At 40.8% G+C, this 21341-nt stretch overlaps 1 protein-coding gene across 2 annotated transcripts in view; it reads left to right on the forward strand.

Moving 5' to 3' along the window:
- Window positions 1-8271: 8271 nt before the first annotated feature.
- slco3a1a (solute carrier organic anion transporter family member 3A1a) overlaps window positions 8272-21341 on the forward strand; it is a 31136-nt gene continuing 18066 nt past the window's right edge. Inside the window, exons 1-3 of one of the 2 annotated variants that reach the window (XM_068603592.1) lie at window positions 8272-8546; window positions 8692-8860; window positions 13848-14304. In XM_068603592.1, the coding sequence (XP_068459693.1) occupies window positions 8702-8860; window positions 13848-14304 (616 nt within the window). In that variant the 5' untranslated portion in view covers window positions 8272-8546; window positions 8692-8701. Of the gene's footprint in view, window positions 8861-13847; window positions 14305-21341 lie in introns of both variants that reach the window. The other variant, XM_068603591.1, reaches the window with a different exon arrangement.

The raw sequence follows: 21341 nt of genomic DNA on the forward strand, positions 1-21341 counted from the left end.
TCTGTGTTCTGTGTTGATACATGAAGCTGGACTAGCAGAGAGACGATCAGGCATCTTCCCTGGTTGTAGAAGTTGTATGTCACTTCAGTTGATGACCCTCAGGAAACCATCCAAGTTTTCAAAATTTGACTGAACATAAATAACTTAGGTTTGAAAATAACATTGATCCTGAGGTAAATTTGTATTATGATTCTAAATCAAATTCTGAATATTATACTGAATGTATAATATTATATCGGTATAATATAAGTGGAGGAGTATATCTAGAGTTGAAAGCCTTGGTCATCTCCCTCCAGTTAAATTATTTTTGTAAAAGTGTGTTCGTGGAACCAGCAGCTTAACAACAACTTATAACACAAAAGTATAATCACACGGCTGCTCCTTTATAACTTTGTATTAAACAACTCGTTATACACTGACAGACATATTATTTGTTGTAAATCCCTTTGGACTCCAGTTTTGAGAACAATCTACAAGAAGTTCCCAATTCCATTCTCTGAAAGAAAAAAAAAAGGAGATGACTGGGCATCTGTCTGATGGAGACAGCTTTGCGCTTTCATTCTCTGCAACTAGTGAATAAACCTTTCTTATCAATTCACATCTTGTCACTTTCCTGCATTTGAGTGCCGGCTGATTGCCAGCAGTGCATTTTTAACATTTGAATACTCGTCTCTCTCCTTTTAGCGACTTATCACTTAAATCTAACAGTTGTTTTTTTTGTATCACATTGTTAGTTCTGATAACGTTAGCTACCATATGTTAACTGAGCAGCTAGCAATAGCTTCTTTCTCTACCTCTCCTGCTCTCTCTTGCTCAGTATGTTACATATTTAGCTATTCCCCCTGCCTCACAGTACATGTAATAAATGTAGTTTATTTGCCATGTTGGAGGCAAGTCTCTGTGCGTCAGATGCACAGTGCCACACCATTGAAGTTCAGACGTTAGCTAGGTTAGCCGGCACCTCCCCATAGTCGGTGTGGACCAACTAGCTTTAGCTTCTGCTAGTTGTTTCCTGGTAGCTAAGGATAAGCTTAATACAGTAAGATTGTAATACACATTGGCTGTAACGACTGCCAAATTCGCCGCTCAGAAGTCACTAAAATTAATGTAGAACCGGTGTGTACATACACCAAAACAATGTTCGACTCTGTAGTTTTCTCTGGCCGTCTCCCAAATTTGTTCAATGAGATGTATAGCCTGTGTCGTTATTCCACCGCTGTTTGTTGAGGTAGTGTACAGCAAAAAATGTGGACTTCGTAGATAATTGGCAGACTTTCTGGGCAAATCCTGGTCTGATTAGGAGAGACGGCATTCATCCCACTTTGGAAAATATGACCACGTTCAATTAAATTAAATTCAGTTCATTTTGTATCGCCCAAAATCACAAATTAGCTTTTGGAGGACTTTACAATCTGTACACATACGACATCCCTGTCCTGGGACTTCATCAGATCAGGAAAAAAACAAAACAAACCCTTTCACAGGTAAAATGCAGGAAAAAGTTGAATAGCGGATGACAGCGCTGAGTTCACACCCAGAAGCAGAGTTGTTGTCTTACACCCTTTTCTGTGTTTCCTTTAGGTCAGTTTCCCACCTTAAAGTCTCGAGACTGTCTCTTGTAACAGCCACCTAAATTAATTAAATCAAATATAACCAGAAGAGCCGTTTTAGAACATAACCTCATAAAAATCTACACCACTATTGCAACTATGCAACACAATAGGATAATTAAATTTGGACTCCTAAATATTAGATCTCTGTCTTCTCTGTCTTGCCTGTAACCAAGGTAGAGGGCAGGGATCTTGGGCTTCAAAAGGTTGGTGACCACACATCTTAATGACATGAGGCAGTAGTGCCCATGGGAAAATGCATTCTTAATTCAATTCAACAATACTGCTTTTGTCCACAGGGGCCACCAATATCAACACAAAATAATAAAAAATCCTGTCGTTGCTTTAAAATGACAGGTAAAGTTGAACTTGTGTGTTTTTTAAAGCATTTTACATCTTTGTGTGTCATAAGGACAGATCTGCAGATGTTCCCAGTCAAAGTCAAATTTGATTTGTGCTTTAGGTTTCAGTTGAAGAGACAGAGACTGAAACCACTGTTGACAGCTGCAAGTAAGTAGAAACTGTCCTGAGCCTTTTACTGCAGGTGGAACCCTGTGTGGGACCAAAAGGGCAGTGAACCTCAAAAAAATCTGACACAGTGTTGCTTTGTGGAAGTAATGGGTTATGGCTCTTTTGCACAGGAACTGTACTGTTCATAAAGGAAATAAAAAAGGTTCCAGTCAATTCAGTTTATTTTGTACAGCCCCAAATCACAAATACAATTTTAGTAATTTCTACTGAGGTCTGTAGGAATACACGGCTCGACATCGATGTGACTCTCTGTGAGCCTGGCCACATTGCTAAAGAGAAACCTGGGGTTGTGCTTGTCTTGTTTTTCTGATGAGTAATAGGCTCCTCTGACATTATGGAGGACCTTCCTATATGTTCTCAGACTATGCCGCCAAACCAACCAGGACTCCTCCAGACCGTTGGAACGGGATATGCCCTCAAGCTTCCGTGATGCTTCAATATGCGGGTCTGAGGGTTATACCATGGAGCCAGGTTCTGTGGAAAGACTATAAAATGTTCTATGTTAATGACATATGCAAGAACAAGGTGAAGGGTGTGGTTACAACAGTGAGTCGGTTCCTGAACTCTCTGACAGAAGCCAATTGAATCCAACAATGAGATAAATGCAGCACTAAGGCTATCATTGCCGACATCCACATGAATATTAAAATAACCTACAATACTAATCAAATATTTTTTTAGGACCAAACTTGACAAAAACTCAGAAAATTCAGATAGAAATTCTGAATACGGACTAGGTGCCCGCCTGGTACACCACAACAAACATAATTGGCTTCACTGTTTTTAAGGTTGGACGTAAAAGACTAAGAACAAGGATTTCAAATTAGTTGCAGTTCAATGCAGGTTTAGGACCCATTAATACATCCGAGTCAAAGATGGCAGCAACTCCTCGGCCAGTGCCTCGAGGAATGTGAGTATTTATATGACTTGGAGGAGTAGGTTCATTTAGGTTGACATATTTTTCGTGTCTCAGCCAGATTTCAGTAAGACAGAATGAATCAATGTGATTGTCTTATGTTAATTAATGTACTTATACAGTTTTAGAAGACAAAGATCTAATATTTAGGAGTCCACACTTAATTATCCTATTGTTTTGCACTGTTGCAATAGTGGTGTTAACGTGTAAGGTTATTTTCTATAACTCCTCATCTGGTTTAATTTAAGTGGCCGTGGGACAGACACAGTCTCTATAGAGTCAGTCTCTACAGTGCCAACACTTGTAAATACTGAACTCATTCAGGGCCATAACATGTAAACACCCTCAGAATATGACCGAAAAATTCCACCTCTATACTCAATTTTTTCAAAACAATAGTCAGTGAATACTAGCTCAGTTGATGTTTCTAAGTATACAGGATCTAGTTTCTTAAATGCCATATAATATGAACCATAATGTTGTAAAAGCAATACTGAGAATGTTTTTAGCATATTGTAGACCTAGTGTGGAGGAGTGCAACATAAACATCACCTCATGTGCTTCATGACATGAAAGACTTTTACAAAAAAGTTGACTAAAAAAAAAGAGATTTTATTTGTTTAAGCAGTAAAAGTTGCCTCGCAGCAGCATTGTTTCTACTCTCAGTTATGCCTCAGACTTCTCCCATTTCCCAGTTTCTCCCAGTAGACAGGCTGGGCTTCTTTTCCACAGTCAAATCCTATAAATAGCAGCTATTTCATAAGGCAGAACAATAGTCTGCAGGGTTTTCTATTCATACATTCCTGGCACTGGTCTGAGGCGTCTCCACCCACTGCCTGTTACTACCTGACTCATGTCCATGCACGTCTTCTGTATGTAAACAGTGCTGCAAACACACACACTGACTTTATGATCTCACACATACTGTACATTTCTGCTCTAAATTTTCCATTTTACAATTATTTTTTTTTCTGAAATGTTAACTGATGTGAAAAAACTAACTTATTACAATAATAGGAGAACTGTATAAATATATTCAGCTACCACAATGAACTTTAATGTAATGTTTCTGAGCACCATAGTCTCTTTAGAAAACTTCTCAATTCACTATATCAGAACTGGGGTTGTTGTAGTGGTATGGTATACCTCTCAACCACTCGGCCACCAGCACAACTCAACAAAACATTTCTGTTCAACAAATTGTATTAATGAATTAATTTTTACATTTTACCTTTAATTTCCATTTTTACTTGTGAAATACCAGGAACTTGCTTCAAACTGATCTATGAAACTAGAATTACCACTTTGTGGTTGATTGCTTTTATCATGTTGCAGTTTACATCCATGTCAGTCCAAAATACCCATCATTTTATGCTATTAGCCATTTGTGGGAAATTGTTATAATTAGCTAAATAATTCTTAAGTTACAAAAGAAAATGTGTTTGTGAGGTCACAGTGGCCTTTGACCTCTAAAATGTAACCAATTTGTGCCAAATTTCCTCACGGTGTTTCTGAAATATTGCACTAACAAGAATGAGTTGGACAAGTGTTCACATTGACCTTGACCTTTAACTTCCAAAACTTGAAGGACCATTTATTTTCAAAATTTGAAGGAATTCCCTCTAGGTGTTGCTGAGATATTGCATTCACTATAATGGACCTGATAAACAATCCTAAATTACAATGTCTTAGGCCATGTTAGGCTATCAACATGTGATAGGGTCTTGCGCTGCACTGATTCATTTTAAAGCTTCCACACACATGTGAACCAGCGACACAGGTGTTTTCACTTGGACCTTGATCCCCTCAGGACTGTGTGGCTGCATACAGACTGTTTGATTGCCATCTCCCTGATTTTCTCTGAGTCCAGTGAGTTTTTATGGTTTTGTATACCGTATATATATTGTGTCTGTTAACACGCAGTGAGTCCAGTGACTTTTACGGTTATAAAAAACATTTTCAGACTGAACTTGTATACCATTATTGTTATGAGTTCTTTGAACTTTCATTTTACAGATGTCCAGTCTCAGATTTTTCATTGTGCACTGCACTTTTGGTCCCATACAGGGTACCACCTACAGGCTCAGTATCGTCTCTCATTGTCTGTCTGTCTGTCTGTCTGTCTGTCTGTCTGTCTGTCTGTCTGTCTGTCTGTCTTTCTGTTACCTGCAAAAGTGTTTGTGTCTGGCTCACAAATTCAAACTTGACGTGAGAACATCTGCAGCTCTGTCTTTATTTAACTCACTGAGGATGTTTCCACACCACTCAGCCAACCAGCTACAAATTGCCTCCAGGTCTAATCAGGCAGTGTAATTGAAAACACCTGTGTAGTAAAAGTATAACTGCCTTCAGACACACAGAAGTTACTATTGCAGGTTACAGGGTATTTTAACTAATAATCTTAGGTTGGTTTCAAACAATTTAAAACTACACTAAATCACTAGATTTACATGTATCATGAGGCTGTTCCTTTAGATTCCAATATTTACATACTTCAGCTTTGGCACATCAGTGCTCAGTGGGATTTTAAAAACTGTCAGCTTGACAGTCAACATGTTGCATCTCCCTGCAGGATGAACGTTGGGAGCAGCAAGCAAAAGCGTATGAAGAATTTCTGTGTGGGAGTGTGCGCTAGTGCTGGTCGAGAGGGAGGCAGCGTCTACGATTGATGACCATTTTGCATTGGACACATGCCAAAAACACAGTCTGAGAATGAAGGGGCCACCCTGAATCACAGTTGACTGTTGAATCATGCAGTGATCATTTCTCGTTTTTGTCATGGGTTCATTGGTTGTTTTAATCTAAGACTGTTTCAGGTCCTCTGGTTTACTATGATAGTGGAACTGTGTGTCGAATGGACAACATTAATCTCAGAGTTATATTGCAGAATCCTCTTGATAAAAGATTGTTTTTACTACGGTTGTCACTCAATCCATGTTTTGTGATTTATGAGAGGAAAATGTTGTGTATCAGAAAATATTGTTCTCATGTATTTAAGATCTCATGTGTCTTGATTAACTAAACTAACTCAAATGGCAAATAAATATGAAAATAGATATAACTTCGAGACTAACCTCTTGACAATTTTATTAATTGCATTACTTATGAAGGTATTTGAGTATCTTCACAGGTTGAACAAGTCAAAATAAAATAATGGTAACCAAGGAATAGTGATGATGATGTAATGGATATTAATGTATAAAATGTCAGAAAATACTGAAAAATGTGCATCACAATTACCCAGAGTCCATCGTGGTATCCCCATTTGTCTTGATTTGTTCAAAACCCCATAATATAGTTTACAACTATATATATATATATATATATATATATATATATATATATATATATATATATATATAAAGCTAACCATTATATAATGCTTGTAAAATTAAGTAAGCAGTTGCCACTGAATATTCTGTCAACTAAGTTGTTCATCAACACCTCTAATAGCCTTGATCTGAAATATCCAAACATAACCTTATAAACCGTCTTGCATGTTAAGTTTTTGTTTTGACCATGTTTTTAAATGTTCAGTTTGGTTCAAAAAATTTCACAGTTCATCAATTACCAGCTCATCTCCTTGACCTTTACATGTCCTCATGCTGCTGCTGCTGTTTTCAAAACAGAGCCAACCCTCGCAGCCTTTACACAAGATTTGTTTATCATCCTGAGCAGTTCCACCCCATCATCATCATTAAATTATGTGGTTTCATTACATCATAACCACCGCAATACCTCATCCCAGACATGCCGACAACAAGATAATCCCATAATAAACGTTGGAAACATATCGTGCAAACATCACATCTTCTGCTACAACTTCACCATCGTGCTGTTAAAGGACAAGAGCTGCGTTTATAATTCGATTGTTTAGCAACTACTTTCATAAATTGATTGTTTTTAAAAAATCATTTGGAGAAATAGTACTACTCATTCTCTTTTTTGCCAGTTTCGATGAGCTGATTGATACCACTTTCAAGTCTGTCCGATAAAAATAAAACTACAGCCAGCAGCAGCTGCTTAGCTTAGCTTAGCATAAAGACTTTCGCGCATTATGGCAATTATGATGATCATTTGGACAGAGCCGGGTTGCATCAAAAAAAGTAACATTAAGGCTACCAATGATAAAAAATTAGTCATTAAGTACAGTTATTGTCTGCACAACATATGTATTGTTCTCATGGATTGTCAAGTTTGACTTGTGAATGAAAATGCTCAGGGGTAATTTTAACAATATACAGTTTGAAAGACTTTATGGGAGGTGAAGTTGATAATCCAAAGATATTCCATTTACAATCAAATAAAACACTTACCTTTCTTCTGGATTCTTGCAATTTTCAGTCACCAAGTCATATATGAATTGAAAATCCATGTGGTCAGGTTTCAAGTATTGTTTATGTTCAGTAAACCAGAGCACGGACCAATTAGCGTCCTGTGAGGAGCTACTAGCAGCTACAGGTTGATTAAGAGTGTGTGACGAACCTGTTTTTTTCCAAACAACTATGGTGTTTTCTAAAGACATTAGTGTAGATAGATGCTGCAAAAAAAGTATCAGTTATATCAGAGAGAAGAGAGTACTTCATTAAAAGAAGAGCAAAAACAGCAATGTAGGCTTTTCTAAATGCAAAAGATGGTTTAGCCTCTTTTTTTTTTTTTTTTTACCAACAGATGGTTTATCAAATCACCTACCAAATATTAATTTAACAGTGCCTGCCCTTTTCCAAACTGTATTTGAGGGCTTCTCTGGTTGTTCTGTGTCAAACCACCTGGCAGGTTAGGTTAATGCTGCAAACTGGTGAAGTCTAAGCAACAGCATGTTTGCCATATTTCCTGGATAAATTACTTAACTGAAAAAGTGGTTATCAAAACAGTTGCCAAATAAGTTTGTGTCAAAAGCAAGTGATTGATTTAGCAACTACCCTCAGTTAAACTAGTCCCTGGGACTCAACAATCATCCCAATCACCACCACAGATACTAAATATATACTCACATAGATTTAATGTGGGCAAATCAGACATGAGAAAATAGCAGTGAGTCACTTTAAATACAACACTCACACGGGGCCGCATGGGACTACTGTAGTGATTTCTCAAGTCAGAGGCGAGTCGAGCAGACTTGTGATGCTGCCACGCAGCGCCTCTAGGGCCGGGCACGTGCTGACAGAGAGGGGGGGCGGGGGGAAGTGGGGGCGCAGACACGGAGAGCAGTCATTGTGCGTGAAGGACCGTGTCAGTCCGGAGCGACAGGAGTTAGAAGAGAAGAAGAGGAAGGACCCTTTAACCGGGACCCTTTTCCTGCACTTGAGACCCACAACCCCCCGCGACGGAAACATGCGATTTGACAGAAATTTGCGCGCTCGTACTTCACTTTTGCCATCGGTAACACCTTCAGGGAGTTCACATGTTCGTGCGCGTGGACGACGCGGCAATGTTTAGACGCAGACTACCGACAAAGCCCCGCGGAGTTTGGACGTGTGTTTTGTTGCGTGAGTGAAGCCGAATTAGCAACGAGGAGCACCGCGAATGTAGTCTTCAGGTGGGAAAGCGAAACGCTGTACCTGCCAGTGTCTTCCCCGACGGTGACCCGCCTCCTGTGTGTTTCGGTTTCTCGCGGTGCTGTGTGGGTGAAAGTGAGGCGAGGATGCAGGTGAAGAAACAGCGAAACTCGGACCGGAGCGGCGTTGACATGCTGGAAGGAGACGGCCCCCGCAAAAACTCCTCATGTTTCTCAAATATCAAGATATTCTTGATATCGGAATGCGCCCTCATGTTGGCGCAGGGCACCGTCGGAGCATACCTGGTGAGTGCAACGACAAGCCGAGCTCATCGTGCAGGACTCGGACTGTTACCGAGAGCCTGCCGCCGCTGCGGGTCCTAGTCAGACTCGTGTCATCCCAGGTCCGGCTTTGCGTTTGTAGTTTCTGCTGCTCTGCTCGCCTCGGACTGAGTGACACGTAGCAGGACATAGAAACCTCTCTCCTTTACTGTAACCCACAGTCTCAGGATATATTTCACGCCGCTCCAACTGTAATAGTACTATACTGTATGTAATAGTTGTGAGAAAATGCAATGCTGCTTCTTTGCAATGACAATGTATATGTATAGACTGTATAGCCCTTTTTCAATCAACCAGGCAGCAACAACTGAAGGCTGATCTCACAGCTCTGCTTAGCATTGCTATTGGCAGTGTTATCATATTCAAAAAGGCATCAATAGGCTAATTTTACCCAAAATGTCAATTCAAGGTCAAGGACCCCTTACCCTCCTTTTTACTTCCTATTTATTTGAGTTTCGTTTTTACTCATTCTTTAACTTACAATATTAATCACACGTATAACTAATCAGGGTGGTATTACAAATAAGGTCTTTAATATGTCCCGTGATCGTATAAAACCTCTAAATGTGTATTTTTGTTTTGCGGTGGCCGTGATAACATCAAAACGTAAAAATATCCTAACTTATCTTAACTCTAATATAGATTTTGTGGAACAAAGCTCCAAAGTGCTCCCAAATATTCCTCTAAGCATCCCAAAGGAGCTGCGCAACCTCAGGTGACCAGTGTGAATGTTGAGTTTTGATGTGTTTATTCTCCAAAGAATGATACCATTTCCTTGGCTTGCTAGCAATTGATAGACTAAACCGTGAATGCAGTAGCCATATTTGGAGTGGAACATCTTATCTTCTCTGTAAGTGGACCTGCTGAGCATCAAGCATCCCGCAGCTCAGAGCAGCGACAGCAACTCAGAGTCAGTTAGGATAAGTTCCTAAAGAGGACTTCCTCTTTATTGTTCATTTCCAAAAAGGCATTTGTTCTGCTTTTTTTATATTGCATTGGTTTTGGACACCTGTTCAACAGTTTGAACTATAAACCAGGTGATGCTTTTAATGATATACTAAAAACACATGATGCTTTCTGGCATGCCTTAGTTCGTCAACACAACAGAGCTAATTTACCTGGAGCTTTATTTACATGTTGAAGGTAGGACGTTGGATAACTGGTTTGTTAACTATCTGGTGAACTGGCGTTGCCCTACAGGGGCTATTTCTGATTGGATGATGGAAATTAAGAGTGCTTGCTGGCAGTGAAGGGACAAAACTCAGCTATCATGGCCCTCTTTGCTTTCTCTGAGCTGCTTACTGTACAAGACACTTAGCAGCATGCTGGGCGTCCTGATTTAGCAGCCTGACTGGAAATGAGCACACAGTCAACCTGCACGGGCAAATACCTCAGAAGTACAGATTTATTCATTGTTTCTAGCTTCATTTGGGGTTTTCTTCAGAAAGTCAATTCGCTATATTTTCAGTTAATGTGTAGGAGATGCTGAATTGAAGCATCTTGTGATTTAAATAAAATAAAATAATTTATAAAATAGAATAGGGATAAAATCCATTCACTATATCCTTTTTTTTCCAAACAGAAGTCTAAAACCAGAAGGTATTTGGTTTACTTAGATGTATGACTAAAACAGAAGTAAAAGAGAAATGTTCCTCTACTTGTACTTAAAGAATGACTGAAATGATTAATCAATTATTATAATAGTTGCAGATTATTTTCCAGTCGATCAACTATTTGATTGTCAGCATTTTCAGCTCACTTGGGCATAGTTTTTTTTTTAATTGCAGAAGGTACAACACGATCAAGCTATTCCTTTATTTACAGCTAGTATATTGATCACAGACCCATCATGCGATTTGATAAGGTTTACCAAGATTACAGTCTTCCACACTGTCTTGTTTTACCCAATAATAAAGCTACAGGGACAGATGTTTCCATCACACTTTTCTGCAGTAACTCCATCAGATTTTAATTGCAGTCTAAACTATCAATGATGTCTGGAGAAGCTTAATTTGTGACTTCTGTGTATGCTGGTTTATTTAACACCTCCCTGATTAGAACCAATTCTGACACGGCAGAGCTCGAGCTGGGAAGTGCAACTAACACCTGAACCTGAACTGTGTTCGTCTCCGCTGAGCAAATCTGTCAAACTGCGGTCGCACTGAACCAGCTGAGCTTTGTGAGAGAAGCCTCAAATAGTTTCAGGTCAAATATACAAACATCTATCACCCAGGTAATTTATTATTGCTATTTTAGCCTTTAGGCCATTGACAGAGTAGCTAGCGCCAGGTGCTGTTGAGAATGCGGTATATGTTTGAAAATCAAAAGGGCTGATTGCATTTTAAAAGCAGTCAGAATTATTTCGGTGTTAAATATCAGTAAATAGGCACTGAAGATAAAGAAAAGTATGACACTGAATGCACATGGCATGTATACACTATAGATGTAGCTTATTTTAGAAGCCAATAGAACAACTATTTTGCTTATTCAGAGCAGGTAAAACACCTTTAGCTGATGTTCTGTAGGTTTCACCTCATAAAACTGAATGCAAATGATTCTAGACAGCTGTTGTGCCTTCACAAATAGCACCGATCCAGCATTTTCATATCGGTGCTAAACCTTTAATGTGATTAAGTGAATGTTGGCATTTAGCTGCTTTTCAGCAGCTAGCTGGTAACACAGACCCTGTCAGTATATCCTGAAAAACAAAGTCTGATAAAGTGGGGAATCCTTGTATTTGGGTAAGACTCGTCCTTCTGTGTTCCACAACATGACAGTGTTTGTTGTGTTGCCATGGAACAGATTAAACATTTCCCCAGTTTAAGTTTTCTGGAGAAAATGTAGCTGTAACCACAGACCAGTATGCAATCCACTCGATTTTTCCTATGTAATTTGTTCTTGGTTTATTTCTCCTGGAAGGCGGTCTGTTTGAGTCAGAGTGGAAGAGCATAAACATGTTGAACCTGGAGACGAGGGCTTAGCTCCTCCAGAGTGTTTCCACTGCTCAGCTGATGGGATGTGCTTGGATTGCTCTGCTATAATTTTGCTGCAGTGTCACTGTCTGTGTCGATCCAAAGCCACAGTGTCAACAGGTTGTTCGGGGCAGGCATCATTTCTAAGAGCTGAATGATGAGATCGCAGCCCAGACAAGCGTAAATGCAACCTGTCCAGTATGTTCGCATTTAGTGGGAAAAAGCCACCCGTGGGGACATCATGACTCAGCCTGAAGTTTTCTATCAAGTCAACGTCATCAAAAGGACTTCTGCCTGAATGATCATCCCCCCCAGAGTCACTGCAGCTGTGTCCAGAGCAGCTGCAGAACGACCTGCTGTCATATTTGCTTCTCAAAAGTCACAGAAGACGACTCCTTTTTCACCTGTAATTACAAAGAAAACAGGCTGTACAGTGTTTGTTTCACTTACTCTCCTGTTGTGCGTTAAATATTGACCTTAAGTGGACATACTGTGAAGAACAGGGAGGAATGTTGGATAGCATTTGTAGAAACTGCTTAGGTTTTAACAGGTATCAATAGAGACGAAAGAGTAAAGGGTTTCCACTCTGCTTCAGGGTTGAGGATAAAAGAAATTGTAGCAAGATTTAATAGTAATGTGAAAGTAAAATTCAAATGTAGTTGCATGAAGAAAAATAGTTTTTTGATGAGTCACCACCACATTCGGCCTCCATGGAGCCTCAAAGGTCATTTCCTTTTTTAAACACACTCTGATCTAATCCACATCAACTGTGTACATTACGTTTACACAATTGAGCATTTGAAAGCATTTTCCAACAGCAGAACCACAAGTTGATTCATCAAGCACTGAATGAAAGGGATGTTTATGCTGGCCTTTTTTTAATTTTCGGTTGAGCTCAGTCAAATCTCTTTGACGGAGCCAGTGAGGAAATGGAAAATTGTGATGCCCTTTCAAGGGCAGTTTGGGACAGATCTGAAAATAGCTTCATAACTGTTTAAATGTGAAGCTGTGGTTCACATGGCACAGAGAGACTGTTCCCACACATCAGACAAGCCAACTCTGCTCCGCTATATAACAGATGGATTATAAAGTCTTTAACCTGGAATAATATGAATTTTGTGTTTTAACAAAGTTAATGTACTCACACACACACTGGAAAATCATATGATCGTGTGTGTATGTGTGTGTACATTTGCGTGTGTCTGTGTGACTCTGTGTCTGTCCACGGCTAATCTTGCATCCTTCTGCAGCAAACTGCATAATAATTTGGGTGCCAAGTTATGGCTGATATGTGAGTAGAAAACTTGGTAAGTTTAATTATGTCTTGGCAAGAATATCTTTTAATCACCAAATACAGCAGTGGTTGTTGCATTGTGTGGAGTTCTGAACTCTGATAAGTGCACCTTTTTCTAGTTTATACTGTGAAAACTACAGTTATCAAACAACTAGGTGCTGGGAGTTGCTGGTCGGCTCGAGCGTTTGTCTGAATGACAGCTGGTGAAGGAGAGTGAAGCTTGTGATGAGCTAAATGTTGCTGTGCCCGGCTAATCATAAACAGAGGTCTGTTTCCAAGGAGGAGCTGCTGTGTGGAACATCTGAACCGCTTGTTGTTCAAGAAATTCCAATGGAAACTAAAGTTTAGAACATATGAGGAACACATGCATGGCCTCTCCAAGAGTAAAGGCCCAGTGTTCCTGGCAGAGACATGAGCAGATGTGAACTGGCAGATCTGATCACGATCTGGTCACGATGTGTTTCTTTATCCAGATGATACATCCAGACACAGATTGCTTGTTAATGCTAGGTATGAATGGAGTCCTGGAGTTAAAATGCTTATGATACTCTATATTGATAAATCATATAATTTTATTGATATTTTATTTTTTCAGTTGGCGACGTTTGATTCCAACGTGCTTGGTTTTGTACTTGTGTTTGAGTGTTCATGACCCTGCTTTGATGTTGTGTCCTGTTGTTTTCAGGTGAGTGTGTTGACAACCCTGGAGCGGCGGTTCAACCTGCAAAGTGCGGACGTAGGAGTGATAGCCAGCAGCTTCGAGATAGGGAACCTGTCTCTAATCCTGTTTGTCAGCTACTTTGGGGCCAAAGCACATCGGCCCCGTCTGATCGGCTGCGGGGGCATCGTCATGGCGCTTGGCGCCCTCCTCTCAGCTCTGCCTGAATTTCTAACGAAGGAGTATGAGGTTGGGAAATTGCGGAGGACTGAGGTGGGTCGGGACGTTTGCTCCAACACCAGCATCGCTGAGGCCCAGAGGGCTGAAGACCTAGTATGCAGCAGCAGGACCAACACCAACATGATGTACCTGCTGCTGATTGGAGCCCAGGTCCTGCTGGGGATCGGAGCCACACCAGTGCAACCTCTCGGGGTGTCCTACATCGATGATCACGTTAAGAAGAAAGACTCATCACTCTATATAGGTGAGCCACATTCCTAAAACTGTGCAAACAAAATGTTAAAGACCCAGATTATACCTAATCTGTTGGAAAAAAGGTAACTATCAAAGTCAAATAACCAAAAGGCCTCTGCTGAAGGATGATTTAATAATCTTTAACTGAATTAGCTGTTCAAGATAAGCAGGGTTCAAGGAAACGGATAATTATCACACTGGAAATTAAAAATCTATTTGCTGCAGCACGCTGATTTCCCAGGGCAACGAAAACCGGTAAGGCGTAAAGACAGCCATGAATGTATTTGTTCGTCAGGTGCAATGTTTGCACACTTTGAGTCCACAAAGTATGTGTATGTGTGTGTGTGTATGCTCTTATGCTGCACACCAGATGCCTTTGTTCCAAGAACAAGCCTGATCACGTGAGTGCCAGGTGAGCAAATCTTGGAGGTTTTTAATCTCCATTACAGCAGTTTCAGTGGCCAGATGCAGGTTAAATGTCTCTGCTTTGCTCAATCCCATCTCAAAGGCAAGATGCTGCTGATGTAGCTTCTTAGAGGTTTAAAGGTGCATTCAAAGTGCTTTCTGTGCAAAGTTCTGAATACACAATGGCTGTTTAGGGGATGTATTTGCTGTGACATGTATATTTTTCAGTATGCAGAAGGAAGCTTTAATGCTTGGCTCATTAAGCCATATAGGATTTTCACTTCAGTAGCTTTTTCTGTGGCTCTATGTTGGATGTTAGGGGAACAACCACCCAGTGAAATGTGTCAATGCAATATATAGTCTGCATGGAGAAGGGCAACATCATTTGGGAAATGTGTTTATTTTCTTTCTTGCTGAGAAAAAATCGATACCACTCTCAAGACATGAGAGGGTATCAATCGTCTCATCTCGCTTTTGGCACAGAAGCAAATAATCATTTATATTGTCACAGCAGTTCAAACAGTAACTTTCGCAGGCTACCGTTCCTTTATAGTAAACCTTTTCCCTTTTTAATTTTGTTGAGTTCAGAAGTTAGCTGCGAAGCCGCAACCACAAATCCATGTAATAGTAGGTTTCCTTGTTTTGACGTGGACCTGCCTGTTTGTTGTCCAGACTGCCACATCAGCCTTTGATGGAGTGGATGAGATGTGTCTGCAACGTGTGTGCTGTTTGTTATCAGCGTGGAGCAGAGACAATGAGAGCCTGAATAGAGGATGAGTTCAGGCTGGCACTCACCCCTTCTCTGATACATTCACACAGTAGCATGCTGTGTGGCTGCCTTTTGTCACTCAAATACAGATGTGACCTGCGAACAAAGGTAGCAGTGTGCACTGTAATCTCAAACTCAAGGCGGATTTTCTTAATTGCTGTTCATTGTGTTTATTTGTCCCAAACATCAGCTGTTTTTTTTGTTGTTTTTTTTTTACAAAAAGAACCTCAAGCTTTGTTTGAAACAATAAATGGCCTAAAAAGTGCCACAAAAAGGCTTTGACATTTTGGCAGCACTGTAGTGGGTTGTAAGCAGTTTACAGTGGGATGTAGACTGCGAGTGATTGAAGTTTGGCTGGCATAAGGGAGGCGAGATTTGGTTCTGTCCTCCTCTGATAAGCTGCAAGGAGAGTTGGAGGAAAAACAAGCGGTGAGCAGCGAGGAACAATGTGGTATTGAGTCGCGCTCAGCTGATCGTCCTAATCCTTCTGCTGCAGGCATGTCATGTGCCCCCAGCTGCATGAATGGAGTAGATTGTCTGAAATTCTGTGAGATTTCCTTTCACATACTGATAATGTATTTGGAAATTCATCAGTTTGTCAACAAGTTCACATTGTTACAGCAGGTTTAGAACATTTTGTCTTTGTTTTGGACAAATATTGGCTTATTTCCTGTATGTTTTGCAACACGTTCTGTAGGCTTTGGCATTAGTCTTACTTTTATTTCACTATAAATTCTTCCGGGAATAAGTATCAAAGCATCTCATTGTTATCTAAATTACGGTAAGATAAGATTATTGTATCTTGATAGTGAGATACATGACAGTGAAGGTATCCATCAGCTTAGTCTTGTTATTTTGTCTCTGCAGACAGGTATTGAACAAGGTTTGAAGGGGAATTTTTTGAGCGGTTGGAAGAAGCTGTTGAAGCAAGATTAGAGAGGAGAACACCTTTGGAATCTGAGACCATGAACTTTAACTCGACATGCGTCTCAACAGCTGCAGACAGATGTGCTTTATGAGCATGTACAGTAAAACTTCCTTGAGGCTCTTATTTTCATACTACCAGATTACAAGTCTAAATATGCACACGTTTGGCATGTAGACTCTTGCACAGCTATAAGTGTTGACGCTTTTCCGCACACTGAATAGGAGATGGAATTGAAAGCAAGGTATTCACTTCGCTTTAATTCCTTTAATTATCTGATATCAAACAATATTAGATTCAGCCAAAGGTGAAGAACACAATGATTAACCCTGATGATACATAGCATCAAATGTAATTGAAATTGCTATTTTTCCTACAACAACTGTTGCCTGCTGTTGTTTACAGTGCACATTTTCGCCTGGTGATGTGCTATTGTTATAATTAGATAATGAGCCAAATAGCCAGGTGGAAAGTGTGTGCCTTTTGGCAGAGAAAAACCCCGCCCTTTAAGAGTATGGCGGTGCAGGGAGAGCCGAGCCGAGAGGCCTGGAGAAGAGCCATAATTACAGAGTGAGGCAGGAATGCCAACCAGCCAGCCATGAGGTGGGTCTGAGTGGGCCGGGCTGCACATGCATACCACACAGGCCTGTGAAAAACAGCTTGCCTTCGCTGTGTATACTACAGCAGACATAACTTACTGCTGTTTAAACAGCTGTAAAACACACTCAAGCTAAGTTGTCTCTGACTTTTTAGAGAGCTTTTCGTCTCCGTCCGGTTAAGACATGACATGTTCACTGTCATTCTTAACATTTTTTTAGGCGCCTGTACTGCTAAATGGTACATGTTGTTCTTAAGAGGAACAACTTCTGCATTTTAATGCCATCTCCAACTACAGTTAAACATAAACACATGTATTTTATGGCATGTTGCTGTTTTGGATCGTTTCCTGAGTCTCGACGTAGGCACTCGTCTTTGGCCAAAGGAAATAAATTTTGATTGGACGGATTACGTCAACAGGATCTCTATTCCCAATGCTCTCTGACCTTTTACTATCCACTGCTAATTCTGGCTCTTCCCACAGGACCCCTGCAAAAATATACTGTACAGGACACAGAAGGGTTTAGAGCTGGCCTCGTGTATCCAACAGCACAGACTCCACCCTCCTGCCTCCAGGTTTCAGAAGCTTTTAAACGGCCTGCGATTTTGTCATGAAAATGTAATGTACAGTACGTAGTGCCTGTGGTAAAGCACATATATGAGGGGGCTGAAAGTATGACATTAATTATTTCATCAGTGTCAATCCTTTTTTTGCAAAATCCCACAGATTTGGACCTGTGGACATTGCTTGTTAAATAAGAAATGTATGATCAGATTCTAATGGAGAAGCACATTTAATTTGCAATTTTCTATTTCAGCTTCTTTTACTGGCGAAAGTGACACAGTTGCTGAAGTTGTTTCAAGACAATTTTAAATCTGAATTTAATCCTTTGCACCAACAAATGTTGCCTGAAGCATCATGTTTTTAAGTTGTCCGTCCATATGGACAAACCAGACCCATGAACAAGATACTGTAGCTCAGGAATGCCTGGAGGGAATTGGACTCAAGGATAAAATGATCGGAATTTAGTGGTGAAAAGTCACTGTGACCTCACAAAACAAATTTGAGCATAACTCAAGAATTTGTCCGCTAATTACATTATGACAAATTCACACAAATGTAGAAGAGGATAAAACATATGAAGTGATATTTTGGACAGACCTGGATGTCAAGTGCAACTTGACTGGTTTGTGGAGGCGTACAATCATGAGGCGGTTGTCATTCTGCTACAGCTCAAACATTGTCCTGTAAGTTAAACGTCCTGTGCTCACTAGTCATTCTGGCTGCAAGGGAAGTCTGTATTTACACACTGGTGTTACATGCTAAATGCTAATGTTAGCAGGCTCAAAGGCTCATGATGGCAATGCTGGTTTGGAGCAAGTCAGTTTGACCATCTTAGTTTAACCTAAAAGCATTCTAACATTTTACGAATCAGCACTAAACAATGTGTCCATGTTTTCAGGGTAGTCTTTGCCTATAAGGAGCATTTATGATTGGCCAAAGAGCTTTTTTCACCGTTTATGTATTAAATACTTTTTAACAACAGAATTGAAAACAAATGTTTTCACTATGAAAAGGGGAGGATTTCACTTGATTTGGGCTCTCTCACTCTTACTGTCTCTCTCACTCTTACTGTTTCTTGTCTTTTTGTCATCACCCCCCCTCCCCCTCATTTTCTCTCTCTCTCTCTCTCTCTCTCTCTCTCTCTCTCTCTCTCTCTCTCTCTCTCTCTCTCTCTCTCTCTCTCTCTCTCTCTCTCTCTCTCTCTCTCTCTCTCTCTCTCAGCCACAAACTAGGAATGACACACTAGCTGTGGGGAAACACAAAGGGCTCTTTTTCCGTTGTAGTCTGAGACAAGATAACTACCTGGAGAGCAAACGCGTAAAAAAAATATATATTCCCTTCATATCTGTATTTTGCTACCAAACACTGATTTACATGACATTTTCAGGCCTTGGATTTGTGTATAATTTTTTACATATTCAAGCAATTTCCTCATGGTATATTGCTAAATTTTGTGTTCACTTCAGCTGTGTAGGGATAAATGTAGTTTCAGGTTTGTTTCGGAAAACCGATTGCAGTCGTCGCAGTGACAATGGTCTCTGAGGGATCCTCGAGGGACTTGTCAACATTCCTGTTAAAATGCTCTGCCTCCAAACGGTTGCTGCAGTAGGGCGTTTATATAAGCTACTTAAACTCGGCGCATGTTAATGTCATCTTGAAGGATTAGATTCTAAATGGGTTTTTCCGTTCCTGCCATAAGCTGCATGCTGAGTTTGCCTAGCAACACCAGTTTGTTTTATCTCAAGATGATAAACGGCGTTGCGGTAAACGTTCATCAGCCAGCCGCTGCTCCTCTGCATGACTCTAACAAACTGTGTGGGCTCGTCGTTCCACCACGTGTGACAGTAAGCTCAACAGTCTGCTGTGCTTTGAGCTGAATGACCCAGAGACGTTTACTGCGCGCTCCGCTTCAGGCCCGAGCGCCGCGGCCTCCCCCTGCTCTGTTACCTCGGGTTGGTCCTAGAGGGGAGAGAAGGCACTGAGATTATCTTGTATCCAACTGGTCAACAACATGCTGCTGCCGTCTTGAAGCTAATCAGTAATTATCCCTGAATACTCTTGAGTGTCATGTAAAGGTGTCCGAAAGGAACGAAGCTGAGCGTCTGCCATTCGGAAGACTTCAGCACTTCAAAGTGCTCTTGTTTTGGTAAACGGAAAGTAATTGTGTTTGATGAGTGGATGCCTGAAGTTAAAGTTTCATTAAATCGGAGCAGAGAAAGTTAATGGATTTGAATCTGCTGTCCTTCCTTGAATCTAATGAGGTAATCTCTCAGTCCGGCCTGTGGACAAGGCAAAACATACAAAGCTAATTTGTATGCAATTTGCAGATGAGAAGAGTTGATTGAAGACCTGTTTGTTTGGACGTCATTCTGATATCAATCAGATGGGTCGGGCGTGCAAAGCTATCTGGTGTTAACCTCAGATGGGTGTGGACTTAGTTGATTATGCCATGCCCACTTTGTGGTTACTGCTGTGTTGGGCTGCATAGTAGCCTCATAAGGACGCGTCGTCTGGCTGCTTGTCAGAAGTAAATCACCTCCCCCAGTCAATCTGCTGTTTTTGTGGAATAGTATTGCAGTGACACTGTAATTATGCCTGTGTATGTTTTACTACAGTCTGTACAGTCCTGTCTGTTGGACGTCTGGCTGGTCGGATCAGATCAGATAAACATCCAAAGGTTTTATAAAATCCCACATTTTGTTTTGGTTTTGACAGCTTACACACCAAATAGAGGAAAGCAGCTGAACATGTGTGAACCAATTTCTATTTTAATTGTTTCAAGGTCCAAATATACAATGGTAGAACCAAGAAAAGTTAGCTTGGGCGTAGGGCGGATAACTTATCAGGCTTAAAATAGGTTTTTATTTTTGTAAAACTGTCTAACTTGTATCCTACTAGCCTAAGAGCAGAAATCTGGACTTGCCCAACACACAACGTCCACTAAGATATCTTCAGGAAACTGGCCTCAGCTTGTCACATTTGGAAACTCTTCAAAGATGATTTTTAAAGTTCCACTGATGATGGTCCAACTTTTCAGACCTGCTGAACCTTTCATCCCTCAGCTGGACGATGAGAGAACTGAGAAAGTGTCAGTTTGGAAGGAAGTAAATGGGTCAAACCTCTGCAGGAAATGGATCAGTGTTGGATAACTGATATGAAACCCTCAGGCCGTCTCACCGGGGCCTGCAGAGCCGTATGTTGAAGCTCTTTGCTATTGCCATGAGCACGTTTCCTTTTTTTTCTTCCATCAGATTGCTATCTGCAGCAGTGGTGACGAGGCCCAGCAGCCTCAAAGGTACCACATGTGGCATCCTGCTGCATTGTGTCTGATATTTTTGGCCTAAACGTGGTTGTGGCACCTTTTCTCCTCCATCATGAATCCCTGGGGCTTCAGTAAACCTCACCATGCCACCATGCAGCCGCCTCTTGGCAATCTGGGTCAGGCTCTGTCACTGCTGATTAAAAAGGGGATTTTTTTTTTTGGTCACCCAGGGGTGGGGGAGGAGCGTGAGGATAAGAGGTGGGTGGAGAGACAGATCATAAACACAGTAGCATCAGCCAGCCGTTGCCACAGTGACAGTCAGTTGTTAGGCTGTTTTTTTTTTTTTTACGATCTTGATGCTCAGTCCTGCTGTGAAGGATGCAGCTGTCTCTCTGCTCTCCTGGTCTTCAAACCACACAGGAGCTGTGTTCCTAATCGCATCATTTTTCTTTTTACTTTTAGTAGATGCTGCCCTGACAAAGTGCATACAGTTGCATGCAATATGCTTTCAATTTGGGACATAG

The sequence above is a fragment of the Clinocottus analis genome, unplaced genomic scaffold (genome assembly GCF_023055335.1).
Source record: "Clinocottus analis isolate CAN_PGR_092001 unplaced genomic scaffold, fCliAna1.0.p SCAF_6, whole genome shotgun sequence".
In the NCBI taxonomy this organism is placed as follows: Eukaryota; Metazoa; Chordata; class Actinopteri; order Perciformes; family Cottidae; genus Clinocottus; species Clinocottus analis.